The sequence below is a fragment of the Talpa occidentalis genome, unplaced genomic scaffold (genome assembly GCF_014898055.3).
Source record: "Talpa occidentalis isolate TD23 unplaced genomic scaffold, MPIMG_talOcc4v2.1 talOcc4.13, whole genome shotgun sequence".
In the NCBI taxonomy this organism is placed as follows: domain Eukaryota; kingdom Metazoa; phylum Chordata; class Mammalia; order Eulipotyphla; family Talpidae; genus Talpa; species Talpa occidentalis.
The window spans coordinates 46,316,613-46,341,130 of NW_023601322.1; the positions used below are offsets into that span (position 1 = coordinate 46,316,613).

The following is a 24,518-nucleotide window of genomic DNA, read 5'->3' on the forward strand; positions in this document are numbered from 1 at the left end:
CCCAGGGCAGGGCTGCACCAGCAAGGAAAGAGAATGGCTACTGTGGTCAGCAGAATAGTGCTGGCCAAAGATGTCTACATCCTAATTTCTGGACCTGTGAGTATGGAATCTTCTATAGCAAAAGAAACTCTACAGATATGATTAAGTGAATAATCCTGAGGTGAAGTTATCCTGGAATATACAGTGGGGCTAATATATCATAAAAGTGAGGCAGATGAATCTGGTGATATGATGATGGATAAAGACAATGAAGCAATGCACTTTAATCCACAATGTGTGTGGCAATACATTACAACATGTAAGGAAATTAATACAGTTCCCTGGCTATATGCAATTGAAACTAAAACTTGATATGTAAAATGCCTGCGAGTTTTAAGTTTATCCTGATGACTTTTATTTGTTCTGAAATAGCAAATTATTTCCAAGACATGGAATTGTCCCTGCTTTGCCCCTGGTAGTGTTTAACCTATAACCTCCCTCCCCACAGCAGTTGGGAAGAGAAGAACATCTGCCTGGAGATAAAGGCAGAGCTTTCAAGGCCAAATACTAAGGACAACAGAAATATGAGGCCTGGTGGAGTCACTGTCACCAGAAAGGGCACGTTAGAGTGGAGGTAGGCTGTGATCTGCAGGTCAGAGGCTGAAATACTGCTGATGATTTCCTCCACAATGCTGGCACTGGTCAAGCAGAAATCTGGGTCTGCTCACAGCCAGGTAGTCAGAGTAGTCTATGGTCTTATGCTACTCCTGCATGGTCCCCACCCTCGCTCCTGCCATCCACTGTGAACTAAGTAGATGGTGGCTGCCTAAATATGCATGAGTAGGGTAGGCTGGGACAGCCCATGAAAGAGGAAGTCTTAATGAAGGACACAGATCTATGAAGTTTAGGTAGCAAAAGAGGAAAAAAAGGCCTTCAAACTTGGGATAAAAACTACTCAGGTAGAGGTAGTAATAACAAAGTCAGTGTGTAGTCCAGTCAGACATGTACGGAAGCAGCTCTGTGCTCATGTGCAACCACAAGGGGTTAGACAGGGTCCTCCAATCCCAGGCAGACCGATTAACATGATGTGATGGGCAACAGGGTGAAAAGAATGCTTTAAGAAGACAGGGCTAATGGTTAGATGATTGGCAGGGAAGGTCATGATACAGCAATGAAACACCTATCCCTCCCTGCCTTGGAGAGAAACACTCCCTTCCTCTTCCGGGTTTAACAAGCCTTAATCTATATGTTCAACTGCCATCTTGTTTTTCCTTGCATTCCAAGGAAAGAGGCTTTGCTACAAAGAAACTTCAAAGCAAAGCAAAGGACAAAACCTTGCAAAATTAACATTGGAACTGCTGACCACTGGTGCTCATGTTGCAAGCAAGGCTGGCTAGAGTGCTGACGCCTGCCCACGCCGCCCTCTCTTTCATTCCCTTGTGACTCCAGTGCCCCTACTCTCTGCCATTTGTCAACAAATAAATGAAATTAACTTTTCTTCTCCTCAAAACCAGGTTACTACTGGCAAAAGATACCAGGAATTCTGATATCAGTAATAAGGAAGAAACATTTTTGACACTCTTGATACTAACCTCAAAACAAAAGAAAGACTATTTTTGATTTTAAGTCAAATCAAGTTAGCCACATTTCACCAGTAATGAAGAACAAATGTTTTAAATTTTCTCGACATAAGGTGTTTATATCCTTGTACACTCATTACCACAGATGGTAAAATAAATTATAAAATATAAAACATTTTACTTTGTCTTTTATAAAAAGAAATTTAAAATAGACCTACTGATATGTTACAACCTGCGTACATGTAAAATAAACATTATTTTCTACATATAAGTGACAGCATCTGGTATTTGTCTTTCTCCTTCTGACTTATTTTGCTTAGCATAATTCCCTCCACTTCCATCCACATTGCCACAAATAACAAGTTTATTTTTTTGATAACTTAGTAGTATTCCATTAGGCATCTACACACAAACACACACACACACACACACCCCTCCACAACTCCCTGATCCATTCACCTATACTTGGGCACTGTGATTGTTTCCATAGTTTGTTATAATTTATATGCAGAATACAGAGATATCAAACAAGGGATGAAATAACGCCAACAAACCCTAGACTTGGAACCACCAGAGGAGGGGGAGAGGGGCTAGAACAAAGTGGCAAAGGAGCAGAAGGGACTATGAGGATCGACTGTGGGATCCGGTGGTGGGGATGGTGAAGTAATGACACCTGGAGGGGAAGACCCTAACCTTCTAAACCACAAATAGCAAAGTAAACCAATGTTAACCCAATAAAACTTCTTTTTAAATTAATAAATAAAATGTATTATCCTTAAACAATATACACACATTTTCTTGGTAGAATATGTATCTGACTTGCAGGACAGAATTGACAGTGTGTGGTACATCTTCTAAAACTGAATTAGGGTGGGAATTAAAACTAAAAGAAAGCAGTACTTAAAGACATTTGAATAGTTTTCCATTCAGGACTTGCAAACCATTTTAGATTTTATTTTCAACAATTTAATGTCAAAAGTCAAAAGTTGAAGAGCCCTATCTCTGCTGATTGAACCTAATACAATTATTATACTATTAAACAATAAAAATGAAAAATAATGGCCAACACCACAATGTCAATCATAGTTTAGTTGACTGCTGGCTTTTCTTGGAAGGCTGGCATGAACTTTCTTTTTTATTCTATTGAAACTATAAACCACGACCTATAGAAAACAAATATAGAATCAGAGTAATGCTTTATCTTGAACACAAGTGTCTTCTTTAGTCATCAGGATAAATGAGATATAATAAGGGTAAATTTCATTCTTCTCCCCATTCAGGGTCAAGGAACCTAGTAAATTTATTTACTTGTACATTCTACTGATAATTATCAGTTTACCCTACATTATACTGTTATCATGTTTTATGAATATATCTTATATCCCAACTAGATGGCAAAATTCAAGAAATCATGCTATAATTCCTTAGTGCTTCAACTCAGGTTTTATAAGGTTCCTTGAGCACACAAGAGTATTATAAATATGAAGAGGTTGACTGTTAAATTATGAGAAACGTATGCCAACATGTTAGATGTGTCTGCTCCCTCAAGTAATAACACTTTTCTGTCACCTTCCAAGTTGACAAATATTAGAGTTCAAAAGCTTGAGAAACTCATTTTAAAATTGTAGCATTAGCCAAGGAATCATGAAAGACTGCATTCCTTGCTTACCGTTGCCCCCTGCTCAGTGGAGTCTTGCAGTTCTTCTCTTAATCCTAAGAGAACCCACCCTGTCTTCACTAACATAAAGATTGTCCTCTCACCTAAAGCACTTGCCAGAACATCTATAATATAATATGTCAGTACCTTGTCAGATTTCTAGAAAGGAGAAGTTACATGACCTATTACTACACAGTATCCAATAATACCTAGAAGGATTTATTTTACTACCAGACATTCCACATTTACCTCTTATTGATTTTGGAGTAAATACTAGATTCTGAGGGAAAATCTGGGGAAAAATTCCGCTAGCATACTGCATGATTTAATGGACCATAAAAGACCTTGAAAATGAACTCTGAGAAACACTGTTAGTATACTGACTAGCTAAGATGAGGGGAGAGGGCAAAAGCTAACAGAAAATCTCCGACTTTGTTGCTAACAGAAAAAACTTACCCTTGCAATGGAAATCAGAACACACTCATCCCTAAAACCCAAATATCTGATTCAGTCCAGGTGAAGGTAAGAAAAGAAGCCTGATCCAAGGCCAGTAAAGGTGTGATTCCCCAGACACTATCATTCAAAGCAAGTTTTGCTATATGTAAGTTCTAACTTCAGGCACTGTCTGTCCTTACATCTGTGTGGCTCTGGTTGTCTTGAGCTCATGTATGGTTTTCTCATCAAAGCCCAGACTTCAGGTCATAAACTGGCCTGTGTCCTTGAAGTAAACCTTGCATCCTGGTCCCTGTTGGGTTACATCTGTCCTCAAGGGTCATGAAACCTGACAGGCCTTGATTGGCTCATGGTCTGTACCAGTCTACCCTCCTGACTTGCAGTGACCACTGCAGCAAGGACACAGATGCAGGGAGAGAGGAAAAGTGTGTCTATGTGTTGCAAGTTACACTGGATTGCCTTGGTCAATAAATGTTTTAGACTCAAAAGAGGTTTCCTTAAAGCCACTCAATATTAACTGGTCATAGAAAATAATCAAAAGTAGCCCCTGTGAGAAAACATGAGAGAAAAGGAAGAGATTCCTTCTTACAGGGAACTTACACACTTTTGGTGAAACAAATACCCTAAGACTCATCAAACAACAGCACCACTGGGTAGCAGGGACCTGACCCCTAAGGTGGAACTGCACAGTTCTCAATACTTTCTCCCGCAGGAGACCTCTGCACCGTGTACAGAAGTTCAAAGAGGTTCTCAAGCTACAGATTTCCAGCTCCCCTTGCCATGGGTTCTCTTGTAGCAGGTCTCAGGAATACCCACATCTGTGCTTTTCAAAGCTCCATGAAAGTATCTGATGTGAAGATGTGTAGCTGATGGGTTAAGAACCATTGTCGTAGAGGGTTTCATTTTCCATGGCGTGATTTTTATAATGTCTTGCTAGTGAAGCATAATACCTAGACAATAAGAGGATATATAATATCTCTTAAATGAAGGTGCCAGCAGTTGGTTTCTCTTTGTGACCTTTTTACTATTATTTTCCTTTCCTAATCTATTATCGCTTCTAGGCTTTTAACTGCTCACAATTCTACATGATAAAAAGTACTATATGTAATGCAACAGCTGTCAGGAAAAGTGAAGTAATATAAGCTTCTTGCTAGTTAAAATGCAAAGTAAAAACACAAATCTGATAGAATTTTTACATACCTTGCCCCAGACATACTGAAAACAAAGCTTGAGAAGAATACAAAGGGTACCAAAAGGCTTGGTACCTTGGGTAAAAATGGTTCTCTGAGGCCATAAGCCCTTGATGCCAGCAGTGACTTGGTCAAGAACGTCTCCATGATGCTGAGTATCTTGAGTCCAGTAGGACAAGACTTCGATGTTTCATTGTCTCCTCTAACACAGAACAGATCCTTCTAATCTGATCCTTGGGTAAAGACATGCAACTCGTATCAGCTAACAAAAAGACTAACATTTACTGAATATGATTATGTGCAGTCACATCCTTTATATGTACATAATTTTCATGTACATATCCTTTATATGTACAATGAATTTAACCCTCTGATAACCCAAGGAGGTAGTATGGTAATTTTCCTACTTTTTTGGGTAAGGAAACAGAGGCACAGAGAGATTAAACAACTTGACCAGGTCAGAACTGGTAAGATAGCTAAATTGGGCTTCAAATCGAGGCAGTCTAGCTCCAGAGTATACACTTGGAAACACTAAGGTTTTGATTAGCTTGATAAGTCATTTCCAGCAAGGTCTACAAAGTCAAATAAGGTGGTGTACTATCTAGGCAACTGGTTTCGTTTTAATTACATCTAAATGTTAATTCCTTGCAAAAATATAAAATCTTCAAAGGTTTACCTTGGAAAACAGTTCAACTGGTGCAGCTATAGCTTTCCGTTGTTTCAAGTACTGTTCCCAAGACCACGCTTTCTGTGCAGCTGCCGAAGAGCCTGGAAGAGAAAACACAATGCCTTTTTTTGAAAGAACTAGTGAACAAGAAATAATTAGCAATAATAATAAAATTTAATTGAACATAAACCCAAGAAGTAGGTTAATTAATTACACTGGTAATCAGAAGACCTGCAGCTACTAAGAATCTCATGTCTCACTTACCATGAGTATTTAGTAAAATCATCTAACCACTGACCACTCCATTGTCAACTTTTAGGGCAGGTTATGACTACATCCCAGCCTCACGACGACTTCAAACAGGCACTCTTTTCCTCCTCTCAAAGAAAAGTAAAAAAAGAAGACGTACAGGCTTTTAATAAGACCAGTTGGTTAATTTTAAGGTGAGTGACCTGAAAATGTTTTATAATCTCCTTTCACTCTCATTCCTTCTTCCAGTATGAATGTCAGTTGGTAGAGTCCGTCAGAAGGCGATGTGAAAGATACATGCCAAAAGCCTTAAAAATTATTCATATACTTTGAACCAGCAGTTCTCTTTCTAGGAACTTGTCTCAACAAAATCACAGTGGACATGGGAACAGGCAAAACACAAATATTTTTATCCCAAATTTCTTAATCATAATGAAATAACAAAAACAAACCGAAGGACCACCAAAAGGGGGTTAATTAAATGAATTGTACAGACATGTCATTTAATAACAGGCTGTAAAATTACATTGTAGAAGACTGTTTAATGGCAGAGAAAGGATATGGTAATGATACACTACTAAGTAGGGGGAAAAGCAGTTTAGGAAACAAAATTACTCTTTTTGGTAAAATATGTAATGAAAATAAAAAGACTAAAATTATGTAAATCTATATCTGAAATGCAGTCTTAGCTAGACATCAAGATTATAAGTAATTTCTTTCCAATTTTCAGTGCATTTGGTTTTCTGCTTTCCAAATTTCCTAGATAAATAGCTACCCTTTTGTCATACAATAAAATTATCATTTTCAATGACAAAAATCAGATGAAAAGATTAATAATTGTTTTAAGTTTATATTCTATGTACTAGTATCTTCTCTAAAATCACATTCTAAGGAAGTAGTCATGGTAAAAGCTGATGGTAAAAATGTACATCACAACACTGTCACACAAAAATAAAAAACAGAACATTAAATGAATTATGGCATATATATATACACACACAAATGATTATAAAGTTATGTAAATCCATGTTTTTTTAAAGTTTTGTTTATTTATATCATTCATTCATTCATTCATTCATTCATTCATTCATTTATACAAGCACTGGGTACAGACAGAAACGCGGGAGGGTGAGAGAATTCACCAGAGCCAGATGGAGAGCAGAACAGGCAGAGTGATGAAGTACACTGCTGAGGGGAGCAGTGGGCGGCAGGAGAGGTCTGCGCGCCATGTGGGACCCTCGTCCCGCAGCCGGGGATTGAACCGGCTCTGCAGAGGCTGCAGGCAGCCTCGCAACCTGGTGCTCAACCGCTGAGCCACCAGGGTGGCCCTAAGTCCATGTTTTTTAAATAACAAAATAATGAGAATTCTCTGGTTTAAAAGTCAAAGTGAGATTACAAAACAGTATATATTAAAACATTAATTTATTAGATATATTTGTAAATCACCTCCTTCTTGCAAGACATTATGCATATGTGTGTATCCACATAAACAGGAGCATAAAAAAGTAATTGGGAAGAAATTGCAAAATATTTACAATGACTATACACGAGTATTAGGGTATTTATAAATATTCTTTCTTCATTTGTTATTTTCTACATTTAAACATTTTTTCACAAGTATTACAGGAGTTCCCCTTAAATGGCTTTACTTTCTGAAGTTTCAGTTACCTGCACTTAAATGTGTTCCCCAAATATTATATACAATATATTTTCAGAGAGACACACACAGAAAGAGGCTACATTCATATAACTTTCATTGTAGTATATTGTTATATTTGTTCTATTTTATTTTCAGTTATTACTGTTAATCTCTTACTGTGTCCAAGCTGTAAATTAAACTTTATCATAGATTTGTAAGTATAAGAAATAACTACCTGCATCTTATAGCATATTCCCCGCAGATAAGGGGGAACGACTATTACTTAACTACACACATACACATGTAGAGGCACACTCACACAAACACACACAAATACTCATACACTCTTCGGAAAAAGCTGATCAAAAAGTGCTACGTGATTATTAATTTTAACATTCATCTTGTAAAATGCTTTAGAAAAAGGTAAAGGTGATGAAAGTTCACAGCTGCATTAACATTGTTGATGACAGGTGGTAAGATATACCTCTAAGTCAAATATTTGAAGCCAAACAAGACAATAGAGCAAAATGATGTAATAGTAATAACAAACATAAAAATTCATCAAGTTGTGCATGAAGAATTATAGAGACTTTCAATTAATTCTAAAATATATTCTGAGTTCCTCTTAATGTGCCAGGAGGCGTGTTTTTGCAGAATTAAAAATATAAACCAGTCCCTGGCTTACCAGATTAAAAATAAACAAACAAAAAAAATACATATTTCCTGACAAATATATAGAGTCACATACACTCAAGCAATAAAAAAAATCATGTCAATTGGGCCTCCCTGGTGGTGCAGGCGGTTCAGTGCAGCAGTGCTGGTTTGATCCCCGCGGGCCCCGGAGATACCCACATAGCAAGGTAGATCTCTCCTATCTCGCTCACTGCCCCCCTTAGCAGTGTATTTCAGTCTGTCTGCCTGTTCTGTGCCCCACTCTGTCTCTGGTGAAACCTCTCACCCTCCCGCACATCTGGTCTGTACCCCAGTTCTTGTATAAATAAAATAAATCTTTAAAAAAAAGTTAAAAAAAATCATGTCAATTTATAATTTCAAAAGAAACACAGAGCACACACATTAACATTCACTATCAATCATAACACTCTAATTTGTTAATGCTAAGCAATGCACTAAAGTTTTGATAATTTTTAAAAGCATTTCAATCATTAATAAGGTTAATAAATATCACCAATGGTCCTGCCTTTATTTGAAAACAGAGACATCATAATGTGCTTTTCATGGGGGAGCTTACAGTCAGCTGGCCCATGACAGTACTTAATGTGCCATTTCTACCACAACATGAGATACTGTTGTTTTTCTAAACAGAGAAAGCAATTTGACAAATCCAGAAGATTATCTAATATTATTCAACATCCCTATTTTCACATAAGCATTTTACTACATTACAATTATATGCTTTACAAAAAAAAATTATAGCAGTATTGGCGTTCAAGCAAACATAGATATCTCATTTTCTACAACAGCTGTTCTTAAAAAGACTGTGTGTAATTTCTCAATTTAATCATATTTCCAATTGCCATATATTATAATTTCATCGAAAGTAAATCATACCTAAAACCTTTTATGATTTATATAAGTAAACACTGAACCTTTCAAAATTTATCAGAAAGAGAAAACACAGTATCAAATAATAACAATTTCCAAAGAAATCAGTATTTCCGTAAAGTAAAAGAACACCCAGCATTACAGTGCCTGAAAGTGAGCTGAGGGAATACCAAGTTGCCATCACCTAGGAGCCTGTAAACAGGCCTCATCCCCTCATCACCGATTCTCAGGGGAACCTATCAGCCCTTCTGTCTCTCATCCTTTTGTTTCATCCTTTCTTCACAGACATTGTATGAGCTGAAATCAAAATACGCTGAAATGAACCAGTTTGTTTATTTTAATTAGAATGTCATATTTCATAAAGAGACCTTGTTATTTTTATTTAACTTTTTTTTTTTTTAGATATATAATCACGCTTGGCCATAAATATTTGTTTAATGACTTAAAGGGAAGGCTGGCAGAATGGTAGTGCTTTTGGCTTAAAAATGAATTCAAAGATAACTATTTTAACCAACTCATTTTTCAATTTCCAGAGAAAAAGAACCAGTTATAAGTTAGCACTACTTCAGGCAATGAATTTACTTTTTATGCAATGTTCTCAGGCATACGCTATAGGAAGTCAGATACACACACAGATTTGTAAACTTTAAATTCCATTTCCTTTCATATACAACACTAGCTATAGCAAAATATTCTAATTATTGCCTTTCTGCCAAACTACCAATGCACGAAATATATCTCACTGCATATTATCTGTCACTTAATATATCCAATGCACCTGTTACATGCCAGGTACTGAATTAAGTGGGGGGTATGTATGTATGTTTTTATGTGTGTGGGCACATTCCAGTAAAAGCCTGCATTTAAATAAAATTAAAAAAAAAAATCCTAGCCCATACACTCAGACTATACACAGTCAATACACAGCAGAAATGACTATCAAATTAATAACTTTTATGTTTAAAATTCCCATAAGGTTATGTTTGCAATGAAATAGAACTCTCTGATGGTGGTTTTGCATATTTGATTACAACTTTTGAAGTCAGGTAGATAATACATATTTATGGCTAAAAACACAGGGTGTTAAGAGTCATTGATCTATTCAATGTTATATTCTAAAAAGAAGAATGCAAAAACAATAAATACAGTTTTTACAACTGTATGAAGTTGGAAAATATCGAAACAACTAATGGCAGAGGTCAAATAAATTATGATTATAAAGACCACATATTATCACTTTTGTAACTATTGAATTAGAGCACAATTAGAGCACAGTTTATATGTACTTTAGAATAAAAACTGTACATGTTTAGGTATGCACTAAAACCACAAGAAAATAAATGATCATTGTATTAAGATCATGAGATTGGTCAAGCAATTCTAGGCAGGGCCTCCCTGGTGGCCTAGCAGTTAAATCTCAGTGCTATCACCACTACAACCTGAGTTTGATACCTGGACAGGGAGCTAACCTATATATGGTGCAGCAGACCTCCCCTGTTCTTGCCCACTGCTCCCCTTAGCAGTCTATTTCAGTAGATCCACCTGTTCTGCTCCTCACTCTGTCTCTGGCAGACCCTCTTATCCCCACCCCTTGCACCTCTAGCCTACACGCCAGTTCTTCTATGCATAAATAAATAAACCTAAAATAAGAATTAACATTTTAAAAATAGAGTCTTGGGCATCCCTGGGTTCAGGGGTTAAAGTCTCAGCACTATCAAACTATTGCCAGCTAACCCACATGGCATAGCAGAACTCTCCTGTCTCCCCCACTGCTCCCCTCAGCAGTGTATTTTATTTTATTTATTTTATTTTTTTTCTTTAAATAAATTTTATTTTTATATTCCCCATATAATTGCAATCCTCTTATTTTGACCCCAATCCCTCCCCTTCCCGCCCCCCACTACCCATAGAGTGTCTCTGGTTCATAGCTGTTTGTTGATATTGATTTTCACTTTCTTATAGTTATTCATTTTCCTGGCCCCTTATTTAAGTTTTCTAGATTCCTGCTGTGAGTGAGACCATCCGGTATTTTTCTTTTTCTTTCTGGCTTATTTCGCTGAGCATGATCCCTTCCAGCACCATCCATGTTGCTGCAAATTGCATGTGTTTATCTTTTTTGAATGCTGAGTAATATTTCATGGTGTATATGTACCACATCTTCTTGATCCAGTCATCTATTTTTGGGCATTTGGGTTGTTTCCAAAGCTGAGCTATTGTAAATAGTGCTGCTATAAAGATAGGGGTGCAGGTGCTCTTTGGAATTGATGTTTCTGTGTCCTTTGGGTAAATACCTAGGAGTGGAATTGCTGGATCATACAAGAATTGGGGTTTATGCCAACGGTGTGGGAGGTAAGAGGATTCACTAGAGACAGAGTATGGAGCAGAACAGGGAGATCTACTAAAATACACCGCTGAAGTGATAGTGAAGGCAAAGATAAACATCTGGGACTACATCAAATTAAAGAGCTTCTGCACAGCAAAAGAGACAATAACAAAAACTAAGAGAAACCCCACCGACTGGGAGAACATTTGTGCACACAACACTAATGATAAAGGACTGATCACAAAAATCTGCAAAGAGCTGATGAGACTCAACACAAAGAAAATAATCCAGTCAAAAAATGGGCAGAAGAGCTAAAAAGAAACTTCTCCAAAGAGGAAATGCAAATGGCCAACAGGCATATGAAAAAATGTTCAACATCACTTGTAATCAGGGAAATGCAAATTAAAACTACCATGAGACACCATCTTACACCAGTGAGAATGGCACATATTAAAAAAAAAACTAGCAACAACAAATGTTGGCGAGGATGTGGAGAAAAAGGAACTCTCCTGCACTGTTGGTGGGAGTGCAAACTGGTCCAACCACTATGGAGAGCTGTGTGGAGATTTCCGTACCCGGAACTCATGGCACACTGGAAGCAGTGCGCTAGGATCCACCTCACATGAGCTGGAGGTGCTCATGGGTGAGGCCAGTGAGATGATACCTCAGCAGCCCACAGCAATAGTCTGAAGGCCTGAAGAGCCAAACTGGACAGCACCAGAGGTAACAGCATCAACAAAGCCTCACTGCCCAGCTGCTTAGCCTGTGGGAAAGACCACTTTGTCCAGTGGGGATCCTGTTTCAGAACAGCAATGGATACAGGCAGAGCCGCCACCTGACCATTCACACCAGATGTCAACTACAGAAATAATTGTCCAAATGGACAGAAAATGCAATGATGAACTGGACAGTGAGGTAGGAGTGTCAACTGCTAAGCAAATATAAGTTTGTGAAAATAAAGGAGCTCAAGGATCACAAGCCAAGTAATGGCAGGTTCAGTGTTTAATGGGTAAAAACGGTGTATGCACATAGCATTACTTTATGAATGAACAGACACATTTTTTTCTGGTAATTCATGTAGTCATACACAGCATTAACACTGAGATACACAGGTTTTTGGTTCACTTGATTTTTTTTTTCTTTTTAGCTCTCAAAAGTATTCCTGTTACAAAACAAAGTGCTCACAATGTCTAACAAGATTGGACAGCAGTATCATATTAGTAAAAGGGATCCACACATCATGTATGCTATATCCTAGACCAGAGGCCCCTTACCCTTGAGGAATATTTTTTTTAGGTTAAATAAACACAATTATGTTCTACTTTATCATTTCAGTTCTGGAATTCTGAATAACTTGAATTACTTATATTAATTTTAAAAAGTTTTATTTTGCACTTCAATTCATTATATGAATACCACGTATGTATACTAGTGTTTTAGTACTCAACTTTTCTTATTAAAATTTGTAGTATAAACTAGAACATGTTTTATATATGGAAAGAAGTCTTAATTGTCACCTAGCCTTGTGATTTTTTTCAAACATTAAATTTCTCTCTAGCATGACCCCACTTTCATCTTTAACAATACCCTATCAGGGGCCTCCCCAGTGGGGCAGTGGTTGAGCTCTGGGCTGCGAAGCTGCCCCCAGCCTTTGCAGCACCGGTTCGATCCCCGGCCACTGGGCAAGGGTCCCACATGGCGCGCAGACCTCTCCTGCCGCCCGCTGCTCCCCTCAGCAGTGTACTTCATCAGTCTGCCTGCTCTGCTCTCCCCTCTGGCTCTGGTGAATTCTCTCACCCTCCTAAGCTTCTGACTGTACCCAGTGCTTGTATAAATAAATAAATAAATCTTTAAAAAAAAATACCCTATCAGGTGCCCCAACACTGGATATTCACAGATCACAACTTCACAATTGATCTAATCCTGTCATTTCATATTTCAGCAGCTCAGCCTCCTTTTCATTTCCCTCAGAGAGTACAGTCTCACAATAAAAAATATCTAGTTCTGGAAAACTGTACAATGTTTATTAGTAATGTTGTAAACCAAAATTAAAAATTGCAATGGTGAGAAATGAATAAATATTATCATTTTAAGGGCAGAAGCATATAAATCTTATGATTCACGTCTCAGAGTAACACCTTTTAAATTCCATTAGCCATGAATACAACCCTTCACACCAGTATTTCAACTTCATTTCCAAAGTTATGCTGCATAGAGTCTACCAGGTAACATCTTAGAATATGTGAGAAAAACAATTTTCAGTAGCAACCAACAAATGTTATATAATACATTTTGTGGTACCAACTGGAAATGATATAATTTTTGTAATGTTAACAACTTATCACTGCTGGGTAATAGCTCCCTGAAGCGGCAGTATCCTAAATACAATGGCACTTTTCAAACTCTCCCATTTTAATAACTCTGCTATGTCACTGAAGCAAGGACTTTTCTTTGCTCTACCTAAAACATTTTTCATTTGCACATTTGGGCTGCTTCTCATTTCAGTACAACCAAATTTAAAAATCACTTATTGCTTGTCTCCCTAGGCAAAGCTGAGTGGCGAGAGATCCACAGAGAACTTGACTTTTGTCCTCACTCAGCAGAGCCTCTAATGGGGGAGCCACAGGTGTAGGAAAACATCACCCCCAACCTGACATACGGTGAGGCGCAATGTTTTGATGAATAAACAAGCAGACACCAGTGCTAATATGCATTAGTTAAGAAATCCAAACAATGTGTCTGGGAACAAAATGAAGAAGAATTAATTCTGAACAGAGAAAGTTTCCTGAAGGTTGTTGATTTTTGAAACAGATGGAAATTTAGTAGGTAACAATGGAAAAATATCAAGAAAAAAGAACCAAGGACAGAACACAAGTGTACATATTAGAGGTAAGTGAGGAGATGTAAAAGCTGCATGAGGAATAGTGAGAGGTTGGCAGGAGCCCCAAGGACCTGGGAACCAAGGGGGCAATGGTTTCCCACAAGCACTGGAGAATCAGGATCGGCACCCGTCAGATGTGGAAGAAAGGTCAAGTCAGTTAAGGTAAGAGAAAAGGTATTGGATTTGGTAGCCAGGGTGTCACTGTGACCTTAGAAGAGGTTTTAGTAAAAACATAAGATTCGATATCAAAAATAAGAGGGCAAACCACAAAAAGAAAGTTTCAGGAAAGAACCAAATGTGAACTACCCCTTCAGAGGTTTGTAAATGAAAAGGAAGAGGCAATTAATGGGAGAGCTTGAGGTGGAGAAACAGTGAGAAAAAGGAATTATTCTTTCTTTTCTTTTTTGGGAATATAGGAGACAGAGGGCATTTCTGTTCATCAGCTGTGGGGAAAAAGCCAAGCAAGAAATGTGACTTTAAGGAAGACACAAGAGAACCAGTGTGGCAAGAAGAACAGAGAAAACATTTGAAGAACACAGATAAGGGAGGACCTGAGGAAAAAAAATGGTTAGTGAAAATTAAAACCAGCAAATTTTAGGATTCTGGGGAAGACAATGAGTGGACATTGCACCCTGCATAAAGAAAGGGGGAGTTAAGGAAATTCTCACCTATTGCTGAATATAAGGAATACAGCCAGTGCCGAGGGGTAACTGGCACTCAGGCACTTTCTCCATCCTCTCTTGGCAATCTGGAAGTGGGAGCAGATAGTTAAGTTTGCAGATAGCTGGGAGATGATGAGGAAATGGTCAAGTAGATAAGAGACTCAAGACATGAGAATATGAAATAAAGTGTTGATGAGGCCCCAGTTGGCGCAAGAGACACATGAAGTCTGAAAATGTCTGACAAGAACAAGAAGGAACAGAAAAGCTAAAATAGAAGACACTTTTTAAAAAGCTTCCTAACGAGTAAAGGGGTAAGAAGAAATGGAGACTATCAGGTGTGATCAAAAAGATTTCAGAATTCAAAATATAATGAATAAACAGTTCATTCAGTATACTTCTATGGCTGTCACTGTGCTGAGGTACTGCAATAAGCTGAGAGACAGCGCAAAGGAGTAGCTGGAAATGTGAGTTTACCAGAGAAGAGAGGCATCTCATCTGGTGGCTTTAAAATTGTGGTCATCCCCTAGGAACTTGTTAGAAATGAGTACTTTGGAGGGCATACCCCACCCAGACTTTATGAGTCAGAAACTATTGGTGAGTGGTAGAGTGAGGGACTAACAATATGTATTTTAACAATCCCTGTAAAGTGATTTTGAGGGGGCATGCTCATTTGAGAACTGCTGTTTGAACATAATGTGAAGAAACCTACAATGTTAAAGAAAACTAATTTTGATGATATCATCAAAGGTTTCCCACATGATGTGACATGTCTGTCTTATAGGATAAAGTTTTTCAGACTACAGCACCCAGAACTACAGCATCAGTATCACCTGGGATATTGTCAAAAAATACAAATCTGGCCATCGGTTAGAATGTGGGGTATTGGGCCTCCCCAAATGGCGCAGGCTGTTGAGCACCATGCTTTGAAGCTGTCCGCAGCCTCTGCAGCACTGCTTCGATTCCGGCGGCCGGCGAGGGTCCCACATGGCACAGCAGACCTCTCCTGTCATGCCCACTGCTCCCCTCAGCAGTGTATTTCGTCAGTCTGCCTGTTCTGTTCCCTGCTCTGTCTCTGGTGAATCCTCTCACCCTCCCACCCATCTGGACTGTACCCCGATTCTTGTTTAAAATAAGCAAATAAATCTTAAAAAATAAATAAATAAAATTTGGGGCATCTACTCAAACAGAAACTCTGGGGGTGGAGTCAGCAATCTGTCTTCACATGTCCTCCAGGTAAGTGCTGATGCAGGCAGAGATTGAGAATTACTGCCCTAGAGTGAGAGTCAGTCTCCTGAAACTGATGACCTAAAGACAAGTCCACCCACAGTCTTCTTGAATTTCCAAGCGTCTTCATCCTCCTCCAACATGTATTTTTATTGCATAGCTAAGCCACTACTTGGGGAAGCTTGAATGAATCCGCTCCTTGCAGAAGAATCTAATCAAAACACTATGTGAAGATATTCTATCTTTTGCTTATATATGCTGTGAAACTGTGGATGGTATCTAAGCAAAAAAATGCCATGGTAAGTTGTGGCCTTGTTTTTCCTCTGCCCTGCCCATCGTTGGTTTTGTGATTTTTTTTTTTTAATATAAGATTTATTTATTTATTTATTTATTTATTTATTTATTTATTTATTTATACACGCACTGGGTACAGTCAGAAGCGCAGGAGGGTGAGAGAATTCACCAGAGCCAGAGCGGGGAGCAGATCAGGCAGACTGACAAAATACACTGCTGAGGGGAGCAGCGGGCGGCAGGGGAGGTCTGCACGCCATGTGGGACCCTCGCCCGGCAGCTGGGGATCGAACCCGCACTGCAGAGGCTGCGGACAGCTTCGCAACCAAGCACTCAACCGCTGCGCCATGGGGGAGGCCCTGTTTTGACTTTTTAAAGGATAATATCAGTAACAGTTTTAGAGATGTTAAATACAATTAGAAAGAACTGGTACTAGAGATAGAGAAAGGAGACTGTTTCAACAAGCTGGCATTAGATGATGAGGTGTTGAAGAGAGATACATGCTATGAAAAGAGATAGATGTTGTGAGGACTGAGAGAAGCTGAAAAATTTCAGATGAATATGTGAATGGAACTTGACGACAATGGTCAATCCATGATATGGGAAACAGACAATTTGACATTTCTCACTTAGGAGATTTAATTTGTGATTGTACCTGCCACTAAGCTAGGCAGGGTTAGAAAGAACAGGCTTAGTGAGCTAGAAGATTGTATTTTCAGAGATGCTGAAACTCTGAAATCTATCGGGATCTAAATAATGTTTAAGATGAACTATGTAGAAAGCATTAAAAACATATTTTTCAGAAGAAAGTTTAGGATTGGGAACGGGTTGGGGGGCTACAGCAGAGATTTTCAGGATTATATGCAGGGAGGACAAGAATAGAAGTCTAGGGAACCAGAGTATTTTAAAATGTGGGAAGAGAGCCTCCCCGGAGGTGCAGCGGTTGAGCGCTGGGTTGCTAAGCTGCCCACAGCCTCTGCAGCACCGGTTTGATCCCCGGCTGCTCCCCGGCCACCGGAGGAGGGTCCGACATGGCGTGCAGACAGATAAATAAATAAATAAACAAACAAACAAATAAATAAATAAATAAAATGTGGGAAGAAACAAAACAATCAGTAAAGGACAGTGAAAGGTGAAATCAGAGAAACAGGTTGAATGACAAAGGAACAGTCCTTACCGAATTTGATAAAAATGTAAAATGACACGGACTGAACAAAGGACACTGAAAAACTGTAAGGACACAGTGACTTTTACCTGAGACTCTGAGTATAGAAATTTACTAAAGTTATAGGAAAAAGTAGGGATCTGAAGTTGGAGGGAAAAAATGGGGATCAAAGATTAATGATGGGATTAGCCTCAAGACAATTTTTATGAGAAAATCAAGGAATAGGTGCTGGTTCAAGGAAGTCTACAGTGAAGAGGGGACAAGAGGGGAGAACAATATGTGATGAAGGTATGCATATGGAAATGTGTACCAGGAATCAATCTTTGAAGTTCAATAAAAGGACCATGGTGTTGGAGGAGTACCACAAAACAGAGCAACCCAACGTGAGCGAGGAGCTCATTGTTTCACAAACAGTGTTCTATCACAAACACACTGTGTTAGGTAAGATAATGTTTTTTGCCCTAAAGGAGCTTGCAGCTTAGTGGGGAAGCAGACTTCTATTCAATGAGGAAAATTCATCAGCAGAGACAGAACTGAGCATTGAGAACACAATGCACAAAATAATCAGCACTGTCTTGAGGACACTATTCACTCAGCTTTCATTTTTTATTCAACAAATCTTTATTGAATTTTTTTTTATGCTAGAAGTTTATAATTCAGCATGAAACAAGCTAACCTAAAATTTATTCACACAATAAATTCTAGTGTGTGAAGACAGACAATAAACAAAATAAATAAGCAAAAACCATAATACATCAGAGAGTGTAATGGAGACATCTCCATAAAAAGGGGAGGCACCATATTCCTGCCCCAACTAATAAGGGACAGAGCTGAGTAGTCAGGTAAAACTAAATAACACAGATGGCAGGTGGGCTCAGAGAGACACAAAGGAGACCTATGGGGAAGGACTAGCTTGCTTCTCGGCTTTGGACTGACACCAAGGACTTAGGGGCCCAGAAGGAGACACATGGGAGAAAGTCATGTAGAGAAAATTATGAAAAAAACATGTGCATGAGTGACACAGGGTGAGGATGACAATGGTTACCTTGATTTGTAGCTTGATTTTTCTCCTTTCATCTCAGACTTGTTGGCCTCCTTTGCCCCTTTCTTATGGTTCCCTATCAGAAGATGCCTTAAGACTTGTGATAAGCTTTTGGGCCTCAGCAGCCCTGCTTCAGGCCAACCCTGTTTGGTTAGGCATTTACCCAAGAGGGAATGTATCACTTTGGGAGTTTTATTGGGAAACAATTATCGTTTCTCCTCTTTCTGTGCACACTAATCCTATTAAATTGAAGAGTTCTTTCACACTAAGTATGCCTTGTCTTTGTGCACACAGATGGCCAGACCCCACTGGAGTATACAAGTCTGAGGGTCCGGGATAATCTTCAGTCTGCCCATTAACAATAGTAATACATACTAAGAAGAGAATGAAACAGAGAAAGAGGTAAGCAATATGAGCAGGAGGGGCGCAGTAATGTTTAGAAACAATGAAGACAAGATAATGGAACAAGATCTTAGAAGCACTGAAAGTCACAAAACTGTAAAGTAAGAACTATACATCCAATGAAAACATCCTTCAAAAGTGAGTTAAATAACAAAACTTTCATACCTAAAAAAAAAAAAAAAAAAACTACTGATTCTGATAAATCATTCCCTTTATACAACAGTTTCCAATCTTGACTGAGTTCTTTCTTATATAGAGAGAGCTCATTTAAGTCCCCAAAAATATTCTTATAAATTTTTTATAATATTTAAGTCTTTAATCTGTTTGGAGTTCATTTGTACATTGAAAGATGGCCAATCTGGCAAGCAATAGCTATTAAATAATTTATGTTTTGACCTCCTGAATTGATTTGCCATCTTTCTCATATATTACATTCTCACATCTCTTTCTGGTTTCTCCATTCTGTTCCACAAATGCTTAGCTTATTACTGTACCATGATCTATGGGATAGATAGCACAATATAAAATAATTTCATTCAATTTAATTTAAAACCAATTGATATTATTGATTCACTGAACTAAGTATTAATTTCAGGATAATTAACATTTTTGTGATATCTTTGCATGTGTTCAGATATTAGTTTATATGCATCAATAGGATTTTCTAATCATTTTTATATAAGGTTCTTTACATTTCTTGTTCAACTAGTTCTAAATAATTTATATTTTATCACTTTGATGGCTGGATTGTTTTCCCTTCAAAATTTCTTAATGCTCATGGTTGGTATACAGAAAAGCTAATGACTTTTTATATTTATCCTCTATTTAACCACCTTCACATTAAGATTATTATAATAGCTTAAAATTATATTCTCCAGTGTTTTCTCAGTGTAAAATCTTATCTGAAAAATAAAAGGTTTATCTCTTCTTTCCAAACTTCTATAACTAAATACTACAATATTGATAATAAAGCTGATATTGGGTATCTCTACCTATTTCTGATTTGAATTGGAATGGTTTTGAGATGTTTTGCCATTTAGTATATTTGCTATTACATTTTGGTAAATAATTTTCATTATATTTAATATTATTTGCATAATAATTTTAACTAGGATTGGCAGTTATATTCTATCAAAAGTCTTTTCAACATTGAAGATAATTGTATAGCTCCTCCCTTTTAATTTGATGTATGAATTAGATTGGCAGATTGTTTTTATTTTTAAGATTTATTTATTTTATACAAGCACTGGGAACAGTCAGAAGCGTGGGAGGGTAAGAGAATTCACCAGAGCCAGAGCGGGAAGCAGAACAGGCAGAAGGACTGAAATACACTGCTGAGGGGAGCAGTGGGTAAAGCAGGAGAGGTCTGCGCGCCATGTGGGACCCTTGCTGGTTGCTGGGGATCGAACTGGTGCTGCAGAGGCTGCAGGCAGCTTTGCAGCCCAGAGCTCAACCGCTGCACCACCAGGGGAGGCCCTAATTGACAGATTGTTTCATTGCTGAATTTTATATACTGAATATTGTGCCCTTCACGGCAATAGAATATAATTTTAATAATACATTACTGGATAATACTTCCCAATACTTTCTGAGAAATTAGTATATTTATTTATGTGATAACTATTTATTTTTTAATTTTTGTTAAGATTTATTTGTTTTTATTTATACAAGCACTGGGTACAGTCAGAAGCGCGGGAGGGTGAGAGAATTCACCAGAGCCAGAGCAGGGAGCAGAGCAGGCAGAAGGACCGAAGTACACTGCTGAGGGGAGCAGCGGGTGGCAGGAGAGGTCTGCGTGCCATGTGGGACCCGCCTCCGGTGGCCGGGGAGCAGCCGGGGATTGAACTGGCGCTGCAGAGGCTGCGGGCAGCTTCACAACCCAGTGCTCAACCGCTGCGCCACTGGGGAGGCCCCATTGATAACTATTTATAATCAAGAGTTTTGTTTTTGTACTATGTTTTTCAGGTTTTATATACGACTTGAAGAGAAATTTTGATCATCTTATGAGACCTGAAAGAATTTCAATATCACTGAATGAAATTATCTGTTCTTCGCTAGGTGAAGATTTGTTCTGCTACAACCATAGCTAGAAGTCATATTCTAGCCTCTTCTACTTTAAGGCCTATTGAAATATTGAATTTTTCTTGAGTATATTCTGACAATCATTATTTTGCTAGGAAATTATCTAGTTTCTCTAGAGTTTCAAATGTGTTACTACGGAGATAATAATTCTCTCCTACTTTTACTTTTTTCAAACTTCTGTCACATCTTTAGTAATTTTTCCTGTCTCATAAAGTACGTAAGGCTAAGATACAAATGGAACATACTGTTTTTGGACTTAAGAGAATAGTTAATTGGCTATAATAGTCAAAGAGAGCAGGAACACAGGGAGAAAAAAAAGATTGGGAAGGTATGAATTGATATGATGAGGAATAACCAAGTGGAGTCCATTTACACTGTGGAGATGAGATATAAATCTGAAGCCAGGTAGAAATAACTATAGTAGTCAAGATAATAACAGAAATCACCAAGAGATAAAGTGCAAAATGATAAGAAAATCATAGATGAAACACAGGGGAATCTCAGCTTCGATGGAAGGTAGAAAGAAAATAAAGAACTGGGGTCTCCCCTGGTGGCGCAGTGGTTGAGTGCTGGGTTGCGAGGCTGCCTGCAGCCTCTGCAGCGCACGTTCATTCCCAGGCCTCCGGTGAGGGTCCCACAAGAAAAAAAACAAAAAAAAAACTGATAAAAGAGAAAGTGTTCACATGTAAAAACCAGGACAGACTAATGTATCAGAATACAGGGAAAGAGCAAGTAAAGGAATGGGAGAAGACAAGTAAAGGAAGGGCGAGTAAGGAGTAAGGCAAGATGAAGGGAAAGAGAGAAGATGGAGAAGGAGGCAAAGAGGAAGAAATGATAAATACTTCAATTGGGTGCAACTCAGTAGAAATACTTCAGGTCATAAGGGTGGGTGTGAATATAGCACAGAGACACAGATGTGAAGTAACTGTCAAATAAATGACTCACCACTTTAACAAAAGGGTTGAATGTGGATCAGGATGAGTAAAGAACGTGTGAATCTCAAAGACCTCACTGGAAAATACAGGTGATGGTGAACTATACAGTTAAGAGCACATTTATGTGCAAATTTTCATGTTTTGACTGATTTCCTTCTGGACATAAGGCAGATGTGTGGCAGGCAGGTCAATGAAAATAATTTTCATCAATGAAATTTCTTAAAGAAGAGCCATATAATTATGGGCTGATACTGAAATACACTCCTATGAATAGCACTGTATAAATCATCAAATTAGCATAGGTCTATAAAAGATGGTAATATTCCATTCATAAATTAATTACATTACCTTTGACCTTGTTTCCTCTGTATCCTAGAGACATCTAATGTAATTTATTAAATATAATATAGCTTCAGTTGTTATTGCTCTCATTGATTTAATTCTGTAGATCAGAATTTAGACTTCCCTCCTCAAATATCCCCCGCATTACTTCAATGAATGGACATACTTAAAACATCATTCAAGGTTGTTTCTTCTTCTGAACACTGAAAGTGTTTCAAATAAATTCTTTCCAAAAATTGTATCTTAACCACACGGCCTACTAACCTTTCAAAACACCGTTCATTCTCAGTGAATAGGAACTTAAAATCCATGAAAGGACACTGAATTTCAGTTCACCAGCAGACTATTTGGAGGCAAATGAGAGTATTTTCATTAGTTGAAGATAAATTAATAATATTTAAAGGAAAATTTTAATGTAAAAAATCTAAGCCCAGTTTCATAAAATTAAATTCCTAGAAAGTGATTTCAAAATAGCAGTGATGGTTCCATTAGTCCAAACCAGCCTCTTCTTCACTGAGCTCGTTAGGATTCTTTTGGAATGGGACCACCTAGTCTTGACTTGAATAACAATGGCATATAAATGCAACAAGAAGTTGCAGTAACTGTAAATGACTAAAAAAAAAAAACAAAAACATAAATTATGTGTTAAAAAAGCAATCATGTCGTTGTTCCCTTACCAAAAAGTAGAAAATAATTTCCATTTCCTACAAGGATGCCCAAGATGATTGTGCAACTTAGAAACTGTTATCTGATATGGCAACAGGAAGTGTACAGATGTGATTAGATTCTTGAGATGAGGTGATTATTTTGGATTATATCCAGACAGACTCAATATTATCACAGAGGTCTTTAATGTACAGAAGCTTTTCCAACTGTGGCCATGGGAACATGTGACACTTATAGAAAGGTCAGAGAGATGCTATCTTGTAAAAATGGAGGAATGAGCCATAATGCAAGGTTTGCTAAGTAGTTTATAGTAGGTGAAAAAAGCAAGCAGAGAGATCCTCCAAAACAGCCTCCAGAAGGAAAACAGCCTGCCAGCATCTCAACTTTAGCCTCATGAGATTCACATCAGATTCCTAACCTGCAGAACTAAATAAAAGATAATGAATTTCTACTGTTTGAGTTGCGAAGTAATATTCCCTAAGGTTTGGTTTTGGCATAAATGTCTTATTTAACGGGCCCATTACCCTGATAAGTCATAAATGTGCACTGATTTAAGTAATTGGTTTCAATTTCCAAGCATTCTTTCATGTTTTAAAAATCACCAGTAAAATACACCATTCTTGCCAAATAAAATCCTGGACTATTGAATTCAAGCCTGTTATTATAAAAAATTAACTCCGTGCATCTGGCCTGTACCCTGGTTCTTGTATAAATAAATAAATCTTTAAAAAAATAAAAAAATAACTATGACAAAAACCAGCTTCTTCAAGACAGTATTTAACTTGGGCTAAGACAAAATGATGGCCAAGTGCCCAATGCCCAGTTGTTAACTGATCTATGCTTAACTGTTTGTAGGTATCTGGCCTGAAGGAAGAGTCTATTTATTGCACTATAACTGCAATATCTTCACTGTAAATAAGATGCTGTCTTTTTTAAGATAGTACTCAATTGTGCATATGGAAATCAGTAGAAAAACAAAGTCCCAACTGTGAACATTCTGACTGAATATCTAAGGAATCCATTTGTCTGACAAAGTGAGTGACCATACAGACATAACTTTGTACTTAAGCACTGAAACACGTAGTGTAATAACTTCAAGAAAGCACAAGAATACATCACCAATTTCTCTCTCTTTCTGAATCTTGAAGAAATTCACAGGCATTCTCTTCAGTTCCCAGGTCAGACCTATATTGGTCCTTAGACATCCAGACTAAAAATACAGACATCATACTTGACTCTCCCTGGTGTTTTATAACTTTGACATTCTTGTCAAATTGCAATGGAGGAAGGTCAGTGTTAGGGTTTGGGAAAATAATAAGGGTTCAAAGTGTAATTCAAATCTGCAATGACCAGTGAGATGAGAAAGCAGCACTTTCACAGAGTGAAACAACCAAATGATTATTACCATCTTACAAATTACACTAACGCACAGCAGCCTCAACCATTACCCACTAATATGCACCCCTCACTTAAGGGAAGAATGAAAAGCTGGGAGACAAAACCTGAACCCCACACTCAAGCTCCTC

General features: G+C 37.9%; 1 protein-coding gene across 19 annotated transcripts in view; it reads right to left on the bottom strand.

Annotated features, from left to right (window-relative positions):
• L3MBTL4 (L3MBTL histone methyl-lysine binding protein 4) overlaps window positions 1-24,518 on the bottom strand; it is a 425,819-nt gene that overhangs the window by 281,318 nt on the left and 119,983 nt on the right. For 18 of the 19 annotated variants that reach the window (XM_054694180.1, XM_054694193.1, XM_054694195.1 and 15 more), the window contains one exon: window positions 5,536-5,627. In XM_054694180.1, coding sequence (XP_054550155.1) covers window positions 5,536-5,627 — 92 coding nt within the window. Of the gene's footprint in view, window positions 1-4,934; window positions 5,093-5,535; window positions 5,628-24,518 lie in introns of those variants that run through there. The other variant, XM_054694198.1, reaches the window with a different exon arrangement.